Below are 15,219 nucleotides of genomic sequence, written 5' to 3'. Positions count from 1 at the left end.
GGACACGGAGCTCGGGGTAGTGGTGGAGCCGGTGCCAAGCAGGGCTCGAAATCATCTCCGGGTTACCTCCAGCTCGGGCGCAGCTCCGGCAGGATGCCCGGCTCCCGGCTCCCCGTGCTCACGGAGCGCGGCCCCGGTGCTGCTCACCCGCCTCGCTCCATGCCCGTCCCGGCGGGCGGGAGGCTCCGCTACGGGGGCGGCTGTTTCTCAGCAATGACTTCCTGCAACGCCATCCCTGCCCCGTCCCGCCCCACGCGGGGCGCCTGCCAAGCTGCCCGGGCAGGACGGGAGGGCGGCCGGCGAGGGAAGGCGCCTGCACCCCGAACACGGGCGCACACGGTGTGGAGGGGGAGGTTTGGCTTTTAACCAGATGCGCTGCTGGGCATTTCCTCCGCGCACATCTGGCGGCTCTGCATCTCCAGCTGCGTCCCGGCGGTGCAACTGCAGCCCTGCGAGGATGGGTTCTGCTCCGGAGCAAATCCCCGCTCAGCTGCCGCCCTCTCACAGGGAGAGGGAGCAGGGAACGAAACAGCATTCCCACCAGGAAAAGGAGCAGGAGGAAGCTGGACCACAATGCAACCTTCTCTTGCCCGGCTGTGTAACACACGCAGAGACATTTCTACCTACCTTCTCGCTGCTCGCAGATCAGCTTTGGTGGTGCCGAGGCGAGGGACAGGTGTGTCAATGCTGCCACACGCACCCTGCCTAATCCCTGGGTGCTGACCTGGCAAGTGCCGGCTCTCCCCAGCAGCCACAGGGGTGCTGGGACTGAGTGGTCACACCTGGGCAACAATGCTCATACCCCAAATGCCCAGACACTGCCCCCCACCCACCCCCTGTACCTGGGCACTCACACCTCCCCTCACGTGTGTCCCCTTGAGGTGCTCAGGAGCGTGAGACACGCAGGCAGTACACTATAAATATAGGTTTTATTGATGTGTGAAATCCAACGAGTACAGCTGGCATCTCAGAAACACCGACATCGACCCCAGCGTCTCCTCCTGCCCCAACAGCTCCTGGGACCCTCTGGGCGCCCGTGAGCGCCAGCAGCGAGCTGGGACCTGGCACCCCGTCCCTGCGGGGCACTTACCTGCGTGTGCAGCCCAGCCTGGAGGGTCCAGGGCCTCCCCTCCACCCTGCCTGGTTCCTGCCAGGCTGCAGCTGTGGGCAGCAGTGCCCTGGTGCTGCTTCTCAGCCTCCTGCCAGCGAGGCAGAAGGACCCAGGCAAACGCCACCCAGACCAGCTATCACGACAGAGATACCCTCCCTCAGCCTTGGAGGTTGTTACCTGCCTCCTATTTTGGCAAACTGTCCCAGGGGAAGCGCAGCTCACACCTGTGGTCATGTGGAAAGGTGGGGTTCAATGGCTGCACCTCTCTGCATGGTCCCCCCAGCCCTGCACCTCACGTGCACCCCACTGTGCAGCCCCCCCTGCACGGGTGGACACGGCCAGGGCTGGAAAACCACGGGGGGAAGGACACACTCAGAGATCCCAGGGCTGCCCGTGGCAGAGGGACAGGACAAATGGTGTCCACACACAGTGAGAAGGAAACACTGTTTTATTGCCTGATTTGGGAGAGGGGTGAAACCCTGGGAGAAGCCCCATCTCCTCCCTGTTCTAGCCCAGTCTCCCCTCCAGCAAGCCCCAGGCGGGTGATGATGCATTTGCTATTCTTGTGCGTGTGACAAAGGTGGGCTGGCCATGCATGGAGGTGAGTGGCATCCCCCTGCCTGCCCTGCCTGCATTCCCTGCACCCCTGAGAGGCAGAACCCGGTGCAACTGTGCCTGGGGGCTGAAGGGGCTGAAGCAGTTTTTGGGAGCTGGAGCCACAACTTGAACCCCATCCTCGTCCACTCAAAGTGCATCACAAGGGAAGGCAGGAGCAGCAGAGGAGAGGAGGTGTGGGGGGAGAAGCCTGCTCTCCTCCATCACACTCCTCGTGATTATCCGGACGTGTTCTCCCGTGGGATTCCTGCCGCCTGGAGCACCCACGGCGCTGCTTCCCTGCTCTGATAAAGTGCATCCTTACTGCTCCACCGAGGGCCCCCCTGAGCAGGATGGCTGTACCCTGGCCCTCTGCCATGCCAGGGCAGAGATAACCCCCCTTGCCCTGCTCCTGCAGGGAGGGACCACCCGGGCAGCAGAGGGGCAATAAACCCCGGGTGCTCGGCCCAGCCACGCCAGCCTGGGGGCTCAGTGCAAACTTTGCTTCTTCCCTCTGCATTTCCCCGTGCCTTCCACCACCTCTGGGATTGTCCTTGCAGGGAGGGAAGGGACCATGGCTCAGTTCACTCATTTCCCTCCTCAGGCAGCACTGAGAATGCCCAGATCCCTCGCTCATCACAGCCCCTGCATATCAACAGCTCTACGAGCCTCCTGCTGCCCTGGGGATGAGGGGTGCCTGCCCCATCACCCCCACTTCCCAGTGCCCTTGCCCAGCCCGAGGACACAGCCATGCTCCAGCTCCAGGGCTTGTCCTGGCCCTCTGACCCACAGTGGCCGTGTACCTGCTGGGCTGGGACACCGTGACTCACCCGTGCAGGAGGCCCAGGCTGTGCTGAGCTCTCCTGCACATCCTGGGGATGCTCCAGCTACCCCATCCCGGACAGGCTGGTCCCAGCAGCCACCTGAGGAGCTGTCTGCCCCAGCAGTTTTCTTCTGAGCTCAGCCAGCCTGTCCCAAAGCCTTGTGTTGAGCATCCCTGGACAAGAGGGACATGGGCAGTGGCAGTCACGGGTGCCTGCTGGCAGCTCCACTCCATCACTAGCCCATCTTGTCCTGGTCCTCCTGGGAGCAGCAGTGATGGCACAGGGGTGTCCAGGTGGTACCCTCTGGGAGCAGGAAGCAGCAGGACACAGTGCTGGGGACGGCAGTGCCTCCAGTGTGCAGGAAGCAGGACCCAAGCGCCAGGGAGCAGGACAGAAGCAGGGCATCAGTCCCATCAGCTCCACGGACAGGGAGGTGGAGAAGGGTGACAGCCCACAGCTCCACCATCCCCCTGGCTCCCTGACCATCTATCCACTTCGTGACAGAGCAGACACAGGGACCATTCCCCACTCCACTGTGCCCCTGGGGCCGTGGTTATGCCCGGGAGACTGCAGCCCCCCAGCTGGCACAGCTCTGTGCAGAGCATGGCACGGGGCTGGCAGTGAAGGAGGATCCAGGAGGAATTCCCGGAGGGGAATTTTGTGAGGGATAGCGATAAGTCAGACAACAGCCCCTGTGGAAGACCCCAATACCCAGCATGGAAAGGGCAGCAGGGTATGTCCTGCTTCCAGACCCTCTGTGCAGGACAGCCCTGTGGCCAAACATCCCTCGCAGCCACCTCTGCAGGCACACTCAGCTCTGCTGAGTGCCCAGCACCTGTGCCAGGCCAGCCAGACCTTGCTGTGCAGTCCCGAACACGAGCCAGTGAAATCAAAGATGAGCCTGCAGGACTTTGCTGAGGTCTGGCACTTGCCCTTGCAATCCCTGGCTGCTCAGAGTGCCAGCAGCAGCATCTCCCAGGCTGCCCTTGAACCAGCGTGCCAGGGTGGGGCAGAGCTGCCTTCCCCATCTGAAACCCAGGGGGTTCCCATGTGCCTGGGTGGCCAGTGCAGCCCAGTGACACCAGTGCCAGCACACAGGAAGCCTGTGCTGGGCAGCGAAGCAGCGTGTGGTGTTCCCAGCACAGCAGCATGTCCCACCAGCTCCGGGCTCAGCTCAGTTCCTTTGGAGAGCCAGCAGGGTGCCCCCGAGCTGCCTTCCCTCTGCAGGGTGTGTGCAGAGCCAGGCGACCTTGGAGGAGACACTTGCCAAGAGGGACGTTCTCCTGATCCCAGTCACAAGGTGCAGAGCCCTTCCCAGTGTCCAGGTCACACCCACTGAAAACAAACCGCTCTGAGAGCTCACCTGGTTTCCAGTTGAGTCCCCCACTGCTGGGACTCCCTTCTGCACAGTGTCACCCTGGGAGGGAGGCTGGCACTGTGACAAGGCTGGGTGTCCCTGCCATCCCCTCCTTGCACAGCCAGCGCTGAGCGAGGCTCTTCTGCCCTGTCCTGCTGAGGCAGCCACAGTCGTGCTGGGAGGAGAGAGGTTGCAAGGGAAGGGCTCAGGGCCAGCTCTTCTCCTGCAGTGGAGGCTCCAGTGACAGCATAGCCAAGCCCAGCCCTGCTTTCCAACCTGCTGGCACTGGCAGGGTGTGGGAACCTAAATCCTCCTTGCTCCATGCAAGCACTTGAAGAGACCAGTCACTTCTCTCCACGTTGGTTGATTTGGGTCAGACCCTCTTTGTCTCAGACCCCAAAGACAACAGGGACTGAAAATGAGACTTCCTAAGGTCTGAGATTACTGTCCTACTCCCACAGACCCTGCCATATCCCCGGGTTTGAAGATCCCATCTCTGAGGATGGCACCAAGAGCAGAAGTCTGAGACAGAGCCCCAAGTCCTTCTCTGCCTGCTGGCTCCCTTTCCCCTCTGGGGTGCAGTGGGGCTCGTGGGGAAAAAAAAAAAAAAAAGAAAGAAGGAAAAATTTTTTAAAAAAAGAAAAAAAAAAAAGGGAAGATTTGTGCTGAAAGAAGAAGGAGATGCAGCAACAGGAAACACTAAAGCCTTGTGCAACTTGGCCTATTGCATCTTTGGGCTCTTCTCAGCACTGACTCACGTGGTGCCAGCCAGGACGAGGAGCAGGGCCATGAGCTGCTGTCTCCTCCCAGCTCCAGCCCCGGGCTGCTGCTGCTTCCCCTGCCTTGCTGGGCACGCAGCCACCTCCCCACGAGCGTCCCCCGTGTCCCAGGGCTGACAAGAGGGGACCCAACCTCCTCCGTGGGGCTCAGCAGTCCCGGGAGAGGGAGAGGGTGGCACGTGCCAGGGCTGTACAAAACGTTTTGCAATGAAGAGTGCGTGTGGAAAGGTTAAAACAGTTCCGAGACGTCTCAAAACCCTTCTCGACTGAGCCAGGCCTGGCTGGCACCCACTGGTGCCTCCGCCACGGTCTGTGGCCTGCCAGAAGCACCGTGTCCATCTGCAGGAGGTCCCTCACAGCAGGCCAGGCCCGGGAATGGCCGTGGGGGCCCTTTATCTCTCTGACTTGACTTTGTACCTGAGGACCAGGTAAGCCAGGAGCCGCAGGATGACGAAGAAGATGCCCAGGATGAGGAAGTCCAGGTAGAGCTTGGCCTCCTCCACGTCCAGCTCCTGCAGGATCTTGATGGGCTTTTGGAAAGGGCAGAAGTCCTCGAGGCACTCCAGGTCCTCGCGCTCCATGGCGTAGATGGTGAGGATGACGCCCTCGAAGCCGTACCTAGGGCAGAGCACACCCAGCAGAGTCACCCCCGGCCCCACAGGAGCCCAGGACAGGGAGCTCTGGCCAGAGCTTGGGGTCCCACCTGACATAGGAGACGTAGGAGCTCCACTGCAGGTAGGTGGGGATGGTCTTGAAGCTGACAAAGAAGCCCGAGAAGAGCAGGACGGGGATGGCAGTGACGGGCCCCACAAAGGTGGCCACCTGGGGAGCATACACTGGGTGTCACATCCTCATCCATGGGTGAACCACTCCCCTCCACCCCCAAATTGTCATGGAACCCCTTCCAAGTTCTCCTTGGGACAGGCAAAGCCCCGTCTGACCTGCAGGGAGGTGGAAGCAGCTCCGATGAGGAGCCCCAGGGACTGGGCCACCAGGGCGGTGGCGGTGGCCAGGGCGGAGAAGAGCAGGAAGCGCGTGGCCTCGGGGGGCTGGCCCGTCATCCAGTACACGATGCTGCAGTAGGCAATGGGGCAGATCACCTGCACAGGGGCACAGAGAACACCCTGCTGGACCCACGGCTACCCTCACCCCACACACCCTTCCTGGGGGACCCCGCAAAGCCCACCCTGGGGCACTGGGCGAGCGGCAAGAGTTGTGATCGAGTCCAGCCGAAGCCTCACCTGGAAGGGCACATCTGCCATGGTCTTTGCCAGGTAATAGGCTTTGAGGCTGTACCAGTAGTTCAAGTGCTCTCTCAGGAACACAGTCATCTCCTGGGGGACTGTGTGGGAACAAGGAGTTAGCAGCCAGCAGTGTCCCCCCACTCCCACCCGTCCTGGTGCAGGCAGGGGTGATGCTGCCCCAGCACAGAGCTCCAGGTAACCTCCTGCCTCTGCCCAAATCTTCATCAGGGGAAAAAAATAATAAAAAATCAGACACTGATTTGGGGACTGTCCTCTTGGAAAGGTCAGCTTGGCTGGGGGCTTTTAGGCAAACTTTTTGAGGAAGTGAAAGAGAGTTGAAGTGGCTGAAAATGCAGCTTTTCAGACAGTTTATCAGAGGGAAAAAAAAAAAATCCATCATTCTGCTTTGAACCCAGAAGTACATCACAGCCAAACAGGGGGCAAAACTGCAATGCATACGAGCAGAACTTTCCTCCCCTCCTCTTTGTTTGATATTTCCCCCCTCCCCTCCTGTCTTTTTCCCCCCTCCTCTTGTCCAAGTCGTCTGGCTGTCCCCCAGGCTGTCCAGCACTCAGCTGGAGCACCCCAAGGGCTGGGAGCAGGGCTGGGTGTTGTGGGGCAGGGGCTACTTACAGGTGAGGATGGTGGGCATCAGGGCAGCAAACATGAGGAAGAGCATGGAGAAGAAGAGGAAGCCAGTGTTGTTGAAGACCTTGCCCGCGTCGTTGCCGATGTGCAGGTAGAGCAGCCCGATGAGGACCCCGATGCAGATGTGGGACATGAACCTCAGGTGGGTCAGCACCTGCAGCAGGGAGGGCACAGGCTGAGCCCCCTCCAGCCCCCCATTTAAATCCCCGCCTCTGCCAGCCCCGGGTGACCAACAGATCCCATCCCCCAAGCCCTGTCACAGCCCCCTCTGCCCTCACCGTGTCCCTCAGGATGCAGATGAAGGTTCTCTTGAAGAGGATGCAGAACTGGGTTGAAGTGCTGGTGGCAAACGTGTGGCTCTCGATGTGATCCACGTCCTGCAAGGCCATGGGCGAGTCAGGGATGTGGGTCAGGTTGACAACCCAGGGTCCCTGCTAGGACAGCACCCTGGGTGGGCCCCTGCAGGAGGCTCCTCTGACCCCACTCACCGTCCCACAGTGGGCTGGGCACGATGAATCTGCCTTGTCAGGGCTGCTCTTCTTCTCAGCCATGGTGCACATGCCATTCTGGACGGCGCGGAACAGGACGGGGTTGAGGTCCCCGTACTCTCCTGAGGCCACCTCGATAACTGTGGAGGGGGAGACAGGACCCCTGAGAGGTGCTGAGCCAGCCCTTGCCACCGCTTCCCCAGCCAGCACCTGATGGGAAGGGCACAGGCATCTCCCCTGGAGGAACAGCGGGCAACAGTTTGGCCCTTGCCCCTCTCAGCAGCCCCAGCTGGGGCAGGGACACTCACTGAAGTCAGCAGGGTTGTGGTATGTGGGGCAGTGGAGGCCGAGACCCTTCAGGTAGGGGATGAGGTTGGTCACGACGCCTTTGAAGATGCACTGGCCCTGGCTCAGGATGTACAGCTGCAAGAGGAAGCCGGGAATGTGGCAGGTGAAGAGCAGCCGGGGCACTGCCGCCTGCTCCCACCCACCTCCCTGCCCTGGGGTGCCACGGGGCGCCCTTGCCAGACCCCCCTGTGCTACACAAACCCCAGGCCAAATGCCTGCAGCTCCCCCCACCCCTTCCCATGGCATCTTTCCTGGGCCTTAGGGCCAGAGGGACCCTCTGAAGATCCCTGTGCCCCATCCCAGCCCAAACCTTGTCGAACATCTCAAAGAGCTTGGCGCTGGGCTGGTGGATGGTGCAGATGATGGTGCGCCCACCCTGAGCCAGGGACCGCATCAGGGACACCACCTGGAAGCAGGAGGCACTGTCCAGGCCGCTGTGGCCACGCAGGAAGGGGGCAGAGAGGGAAGAAGAGAGAGAGAGAGAGAAGGGCAGAGTTGAGAGGAGGAGAAGTACGTGCTAAAGATGCCCCTGCTTGTGGGCACCCTCCTTGCAGATCAATGGAGAGGAGCATCAGCCCCAGCCCTTCTGGAGCCCCTGGGCACATCCCACCCCACCCTCAGAGGGTACTGGCCACGCCGGTGCCCCTGGCAGGGGGAGCCCAGCTGGGCAGTGCTGGGGAGCCCCAGTCCCCATGTCCTCACCTCGTGGGCTCATCAAAGAACATGACGGGGGGGTTGTTGACCAGCTCCAGGGCGATGGCCAGGCGCTTGCGCTGCCCCCCCGACAGGGAGATGGTGCGGGTGTACGAGCACTCCAGCAGCCCCAGGGCTGTCAGAATCTCATTCACCTGTGAGACAGCCCATGGTGAATGAGGCTTTCATGGACTTTCATCCCATCCCTGCCACCTCCCTTAGCTGGGAGCCCCTCAGGGACCTGCTGTTTCCACCCTGGGGAGCGGGGAGGGGGTCTGGGCTCACCCTCCTCTGCACTTACCAGCTCCTTCTTCACCTCCTGCTTCTCGCTCAGCTTCAGGTTAGCAGAGACCTGCAGGGAGAAGAGGGGCAGGGAGACACAACTGTCATGCAGGGAACAAGCTCAGCAGCACTGTGGTCCCAGCCCTGCCCAGCCAGGAGCACCTCGGGGCGAAGGCAGCGAGAACAGCAGGATTCTGTTCCCGCATCCCAGAGAGCCCTGGGAAACGCCTGATGGGCTCAGAGCCCGAGGACACAGCTCAGAGGTGCCCCCAGAGCCCAGCAGGCTGCTGCCTGTCCTGGCTCACCATCATGGCCTCGAGCACGGTGAGGTGTGGCAGCAGCATGTCGTCCTGCATGATGTAGCAGGACATCTTGCGGAAGGTGCGCAGGTCCCGTGGCCGCCCGTTCACCAGGATCTGCCCCTTCATGCCGGTCTGCCTGCAGGGAAAGGGGTGTGAGAGGGAATGCAGCGTGGGACCCCCCAGCCCTGCTCCCCCAGCCCTCCCCGGCATCACCTGTAGCCAGCCAGGATGTTCATGAGGGTGGACTTCCCGGCACCCGAGGGGCCCATGATCCCGATGAGCTCCCGCTGGCAGAACTTCCCCGACAGGCATTTTAGGAGAGTCTTGTACCCTGGAGGGAGAGAGCAGCAGCGGGGTGGATTTACGGGGCAGCAGGGCTACAGGGAATGCGATGCCATCCCAGCACCTGGGGGACCTCATGGTTTCCATGTGCCGTGCCAGGGGGTGCATGTGCCTGGGGCCTGATTCCATCAGCCTTCCCAGGGCTATGGCCGCAGCAGGATCACCCCCAGCATGATCCCTGACCCTGGTCCTTGGCTGATCCCACTGATTTCCATCACTGAAGAAGCTCATGACCTGGATCGCAGCAAAGACCAGGGAAATCCTTGGGTCAGGTCACAGAGCTGCTAAGGAAGATTACCAGGCTGTGACATCAGTCCTGGGCATGTCTTCAGATGCCAATCCCTGGGGCCAGAGGAGAGGAAGGGGGCAGGCAGAAGCCCCAATCCCACTGGAAGGCCGGCTCTTGCCTTCATTGGCATTCACGCTGTGCCGCCCGGCAGCAGCCACTGCTAATCAGACCTGGAATTATCTCCGCTTTAAACGCGGCTGATTAGCATTTTCTGGCAGAAGGAACATGATGTGTCGGGAGCAGGGAACAAGCACAGCCTCAGGCTCTCAGGAGCTGCCCCCAAAACGCAGCCCTGGCCAGGAGAGCAATGGGATACAGGGTGTTGGGACCACGGACCGAGCTTGAGCATCTCCCCAGTGGAAATGGGTCCCCTCTGTGCCCCACGGGGGCAGGTGGTGTGGGACAAGGGCAATAAATCCATCTCCCATCACGGGCCCACCAGGCTGTGGGGAGCCCCTCTGGCTCGTCCCTCCCCAGGATAGGGGGTGTTGGGCAGGGCACCCAGCACCAGCGTCCCCAGTTCCTCCTCCGCACCCCTTGGAGCTGGCACCCTGCCCGCGGCAGCGGGTCCTGCTGGCAGAGGGGCAGCGAGGGGAGGGCAGGGGGCTGTGCAGGGTGGCAGCAGGGCCCAGCGTGCCTGGCAGCCCCCCCGGGCACCACGCACGGCCCCGCACCGCGCATGCTGCTCACGTCGGCGCCACTGCAGCTTGCGCAGCGGTTACTCGCGTTCATTGACTGCCAGTAACCTCCTTCCTCAGCACAGCGGGGCAGCCGGAGCTGGGGGCTGCAAAGGCACCGCCAGCCCCCCTCCCGCCGGTTCCTCCGGCTCTGCCTGGCCTGGCCGAGAAGAGCAGCCCTCCCACTGGGGACCCCCGTACCCCTCGGCATCTCCCATGGGGTTCAGCTTCCCGAGCTTTTCCCCCCTCCCTCCTTGCAAGGCAAGCAGCCGGTCCCCTCCCCAGGTGCTACAGCACAATCTGCCCTGGCCAACCCATGGTTGTGCCACAGCTCATCCCAGGGATGTGTCCTCAGCATCCCAAATAAACAGGCGGGCAGCATCCTGTGGGATGTTAGGGCTGGTCCCCACATCTCTCAGTGCCTCAGTTTCCCGAGCTGCACAGCCTGGCTGGGGGTCCACCCAGCGCTCCTGGCTGGCAGGGCACGTCCCTGGGCAGCCCTGTGACCTCGGCCCTCGCTCATCCCTGCCTGCCTTCAGCTTCTGGAGATCAGCTCCCCCTCCATCTTATCGGGCTGCCTGATTGGCATCCCATTAACTGAGAGCGCTAATTAAAGCAGACTACCACCCACCAGCCACCATCTGCCTCCCCTCTCCCCTCCCTGAGCTCTCGGCCAGAGTCACACACAGCAAAGGGAACTGTGGCCTCAGCTGCACGGGGAGCCACTGGAGAGGAAATCCCCTGCAAACCACACGTTCTCCTTGCCAGGCTCTGAGCTGGGGCACCCCCAGGGTCCCCCACTGCCAGCACATCCCACACAGCCACGACACCCCAAACAGCAGTGCTGGGGGAACCCATCCACCCTGGCTGACCCGGGATCTCTGCCCCACCTCTCTCCCCACGCAGCCCCTGCCAGAGGTTTCCCTGGAATGCGCTGTGCTTTCCTCCTGCACTGCACAGCAACTGCTGTGGGACGAGGAGCCTTCCCTCCCACCACGGGCACCCAGCGCCAACAGCCAGACACGGCAGGGCTGCAAACAACCCCTGGCACTCGGACAGAGCGGGGTGAGATCATGGCATGCACAACAGCAGCGAGGAGCCCCTGCCCTGCCCTTCCCCACCCGCCAGCTCCCACCTCTCTTCCTCCACCAGGATCCTTCCCGCACGGAGTAGGACAGGTCGATGAACTCGATGTTGACGGCCGAGCGCTTCGGGAGGTGGGAGAACCTCTGGGCCTCCGTGATGTGGTTCTCCACCTTCTTCAAGTGGGTGGTGAGGAGCGGGGCGTCCGGGGGGCTGGCGTGGCACACCGTGTCCTCCAGAGCGATGGAGACGCAGGCGGGATCCATGCCCTTCTCCGCCATCCTGCTGCTCTGTGGGAAGCGCACGGGGATCGGCTCGCAGCGGGCTCAGCCTCTCTCAGGGACTGCAGGGACCAGCCCACAGCAAGTCCTCTCTCACCCTTCCCTGCTGGCTCCAGGCCTCACCGCCCCCCCCCTGCCCTGGGATGCGCTGCCCAACTGGGTCCAGCACCCACATCTGGCTGGGAGGATGGACCCGGAAAGGGCGGCTGAGCCTCCGCACTGAGGGGCTCTCAAGGAGCAGCTGATCAGCTCCACAGTCAATAATTGATGCACCTCCTGCGGCTGGTCCGGCTCTGGCAGCAGAGCTGGCAGCGTGCTCAGCTCTGCCAGCCCCGGGGCTGCTGGGCTCCCTGCCCCAGTCCTGTCTGTCACAGCACAGGAGGTGGGAGAGCCGATGTTCTGCCCTACGCCTCGATGTCACCAAGAGCTCACCAGGAACTGCCCCTGCCTGGCTTGGCCTGACCTGGCCTGGGGGAACACAGAGATGAAATCCTAAGCGAGCTGACTGTTCCAGCTGTTTTCTTGGACAAAGCCTGCCGTGCCTCACCCAGGCTCCTGGAGCAGAGCAGTCCTGGATACAATACACAGCAGCCCAGGGTCCTCAGGGGCTTGATGCGATGGTCTTAATACAAGAGGGAGGGGGCCCTACTGGTGCCAGACCTTCTCTGCCTCCTTCAGCTCATCATTTCACCTCCCTGGCTCTTTCCAACACAGCCTGAGAGACCAGGCCAGCACTTCACTGGGGCCATGACGCTGATCCCCACACCTGCCCGAAATTCTCCTGCCTGCAGTCCTCCCTCAGCCGGCTGCAGCACAGCCCAGCCCCTCGTGTCTGCGCTTGGCTTCGGGGTTCTGCGGTGCTGGGGGGATGCTGAGCCAGGCAGGGTGGGGAACGCACTAACCTGGGGGTTTCAGAGCCTGGGAGGGGGTCGGGGATCCCTGCAGCAGCAGGAAAAGGAGCCTGGGCTGTGCCCAGCGCCTCCCTCGCCTCCCAGGCTGGGGTCCCCCCGCCTCGCTAACCTACATCCAGCCGGGGCTGCGGGCAGTGCCTCGCTGCGGCTGCAGCTGCGAGGGGCAGCGGGATGGTCGGGAGCTGCGGGAGAGCCCCGCCAGCCCAGCCCCCGCTGCGGGCAGAGCCTTTCCAGGGCTGGAGGGAACCAGCCCAGCCCCGGGGAGGGAGAGCTGGGCAGGAGGGGTGAGGGTTCCCAGCATCCGCGGGGTGCGGGATGGCGGGGTTCAGGGGGGGCAGCGGGCACGGAGCGCCCTCGGGCTCACCTTGACTCCTCCGGCTGGGCGTTCACGGAGTGCTAAAGCCCGCAAGCGGCTCTGCGCGGCTTAGCCCAGCCCCGAGGCGCGGGGTGGGGACGGGAAGGCTTTGCCGAGGATGCTCTTCCTTCCCTCCATCCCCGCTCCCCGCCGGTCCCCTCCATCCCCTGCCCCCCCCTGCCTGGGGAGGGGTCCCGGCTCTCCCGCAGCCTCACCTGGAGGGTGCGGGTACGGGCGCGGCGACTCCGCTCCCGCAGCGCCCCCGCCTCGCCTTCTCCTCCTCCGCAGACAAAGGGGCGATGTCCGGGGGGCCCAGCCGGGCTGGGTGGGGGGCTCGCTTCGGCTCGGCGGGCGGTTCTCAGCAGCGACAGCCGCGCTGGGCGCTGCCCGGGGTCCCCGGCCGGGGTCTCCTCCCCATCCTCCGCGGGGCGGGGCGGGCGGGGCGGGCAGGGGGTCGCCCCGGCCCCGCAGTGGCTAGCTGCACCCCCGCAGTGGCTAGCAGCGGCCCCGCAGTGGCCAGCAGCCCCCGCTGCTCGGGGGTGCCTCTCTCCGCCAGCCCCGTCCCCGGTGTTGCCGGGCGGGGAGCGGGATGGGCGGCAGGATGGATGGATGGATGGATGGATGGATGGGCTGCCCGGGCGGGCAGCGCTGCCAAGCAGCGAAAAAATCCTCTTAAAGGGACCGACCCTATTTCCTCTCCCTGCCTGCCGGCAGGCCCTAAACATCCCCGGCGCACATGCCTGGGCTTTGCCAGCCCTGCCTCTGCACCCCCCTGCTCCCGTTCGCATCTGGGACACACCCCACCGCAGTTTCCTCCACTGCCACCTCAGCTCAAAACCCCCTGAATGAGCCCCAAACCCCCTAAACCCACTCCTGCCCCTGCTCAGCCCTGCACTGACCCCCGTGCAGCCACCCCTGGGTGAAACCAGGGCTGCCACCCAGAGCATTGCCTGGGAAACCCACCCCAGGCACCCAGAGCCAGGGCTGGTGGGGTAAAAACTCCACCATAAAGGGCCGTGATATAGGGTTGGGTCCTCTGGGCTTTGCCCCCAGCACACCCTCCCCTGTGCAGCTCATCCTGCAGGATCTGCCATCCCCCTGCACCTCCACCGTGCCTGGCTCCATCCTCACTGTTACTCACACCTCTCACCCACCACAGCACTTAAGCACGAAAGACATGTGGAAATGAGTGGCACTAACAGGAGTATTAATTAAAAAACCATCTGTTGAGCCAAGGAGAGCTTCCCCCCTCCCACAGCCAGCCTTGGGCTGGGACAGAGCTCGGGGCAGGGGTTTGGCCCCCTGGCAGAGCACAGTCAGGCCAGGGGAGGCCATGGGGCAGAGCAGCCCAGGGGCTGGGCCAGGGGAGGGCAGGAGGAGGTAGCCATGGAGCCAAGCTCCACCTGGAGCAAAAGGCATGTGGTACTCACCCAGTTCACTCTGCCTGCCACCCCCAGGCTACTCACCATTAGCAGGTCACAGCCCATGCCCCCTCTGTGCAGTGCCAAACAGCCCTGCTTCCCTGCAGGTGGGCACAAGGCAGGTCTGGGAGGGACCCCCTTGATGCTAAACCCCTTCCTGCTCAGCAGCAGCAGTCAGGGCTGGGAGATCCCGAGCCCAGGCTGGTGGCCATGCAGCAGAAACTGCTGCAGCATCCTGCTGTGGAGTCATTTCAAGGTGGAAGGAAGCAGGGATGGAGTCCAGTGCCAAGCCAGGCTTGGTGGGCAGTGCCATGGGCACACTCAGCATCCATCTGCTCTCCAGCTAGGACCTTCCTACAGTGGCTTTGACTGTGCCCCCATGGTGGCTCACACACTTTCAGGACAGTGTCAGTGGCAGGGGGGGCCTGTCCTGGTTCTGTCATGGATGTTCAGGGCTCCAGGGACAGAGCAGGCAGCAGAACCCCTGTGCATGATGGGAAAACCCGTGTGGTTTCCTGTAAATATATTTTTAATTACCCGTGGCGGTGCTGCTGGTCCTCCAGCTCCCCCAGCAATGCCATCACATGTGCTCCAGACCACCTCCTCCTTCCCTGGGGGAATGACAGCTCTGGCTTTTCCATTGCTGCTTCCTGAGGAGTCAGGGCAATCCCCAGGGAGCACAAGGCTGTTCCTGGCTGGAACCAAGTGTCTCTTGGTGGCCCCTGGGGAAAGGGGCTCTCAGGGCAGGACCAGAGACCCCCTGGAAGGAGCCCTGCAGTCAGTGTGTGGAGCTGCCCATGGGAAAGACTTTGCAGCTGGGAGGTGAAACCTCTCCTCCCAGTTATCTGTGCTGGCCCCAGTGCTCCCAGGGCAGTTTTGACCCACTTGATTCCTCAGCAAGGGGTGCTGCAGCCCTGGCCAGGCTGCTCTGCAGATCCCCCACTCCAGCTCTGGTGGCTAGATCTAGCTGATCTAGCCCTGGCCTGTGTGCAGGGAATCCCTGGCACAAGGAGAAATCACAGCCTGCAGCACTGATGGGACAGACACTCCTGGAACAGCCACAGGCACACGTGCTGCCTTCCCCCTAGAAGGAGATGTGAGCATCCCCTGCCCCTGGAGAGCCCTGGGATAGAGCCAGACAGCAAGGCAGCCCTGCAAGGGTGAGTCCAGAACATCTCTTCTCCTCTCAG

General features: G+C 62.8%; 2 protein-coding genes across 3 annotated transcripts in view; both read right to left on the bottom strand.

Moving 5' to 3' along the window:
• The window catches only part of NLRX1 (NLR family member X1), a 6,552-nt gene extending 6,391 nt beyond the window's left edge, over nucleotides 1-161 (bottom strand). The window contains exon 1 of the mRNA XM_027903497.1: nucleotides 148-161. Coding sequence (XP_027759298.1) covers nucleotides 148-161 — 14 coding nt within the window. The remainder of the gene's footprint in view (nucleotides 1-147) is intronic.
• A 4,565-nt stretch (nucleotides 162-4,726) lies between these two features.
• Nucleotides 4,727-13,206, bottom strand: ABCG4 (ATP binding cassette subfamily G member 4). 2 transcript variants are annotated; one of them, XM_027903504.1, is made up of 15 exons: nucleotides 12,824-13,206; nucleotides 11,114-11,351; nucleotides 8,884-9,001; nucleotides 8,674-8,806; nucleotides 8,388-8,438; nucleotides 8,096-8,241; nucleotides 7,704-7,827; nucleotides 7,354-7,468; nucleotides 7,046-7,185; nucleotides 6,836-6,934; nucleotides 6,543-6,711; nucleotides 5,907-6,007; nucleotides 5,607-5,765; nucleotides 5,369-5,487; nucleotides 4,727-5,283 (listed from the first exon to the last, which is right to left on the bottom strand). In XM_027903504.1, exons 2-15 carry the CDS (start codon nucleotides 11,340-11,342, stop codon nucleotides 5,058-5,060), a joined length of 1,929 nt encoding a protein of 642 aa, XP_027759305.1. In that variant the 5' UTR covers nucleotides 11,343-11,351; nucleotides 12,824-13,206; the 3' UTR covers nucleotides 4,727-5,057. The 2 variants fall into 2 exon arrangements, with proteins under 2 accessions (XP_027759305.1, XP_027759306.1); XM_027903505.1 differs by lacking the exon at nucleotides 12,824-13,206 and adding an exon at nucleotides 12,618-12,731.
• Nucleotides 13,207-15,219: the final 2,013 nt, after the last annotated feature.

This window comes from Empidonax traillii, unplaced genomic scaffold (genome assembly GCF_003031625.1).
Source record: "Empidonax traillii isolate 1590-97213 ecotype Southwest subspecies unplaced genomic scaffold, ASM303162v1 scaffold975:size500420, whole genome shotgun sequence".
NCBI classification, from domain to species: domain Eukaryota; kingdom Metazoa; phylum Chordata; class Aves; order Passeriformes; family Tyrannidae; genus Empidonax; species Empidonax traillii.
This window is presented reverse-complemented; position numbering and strand designations above follow the sequence as displayed.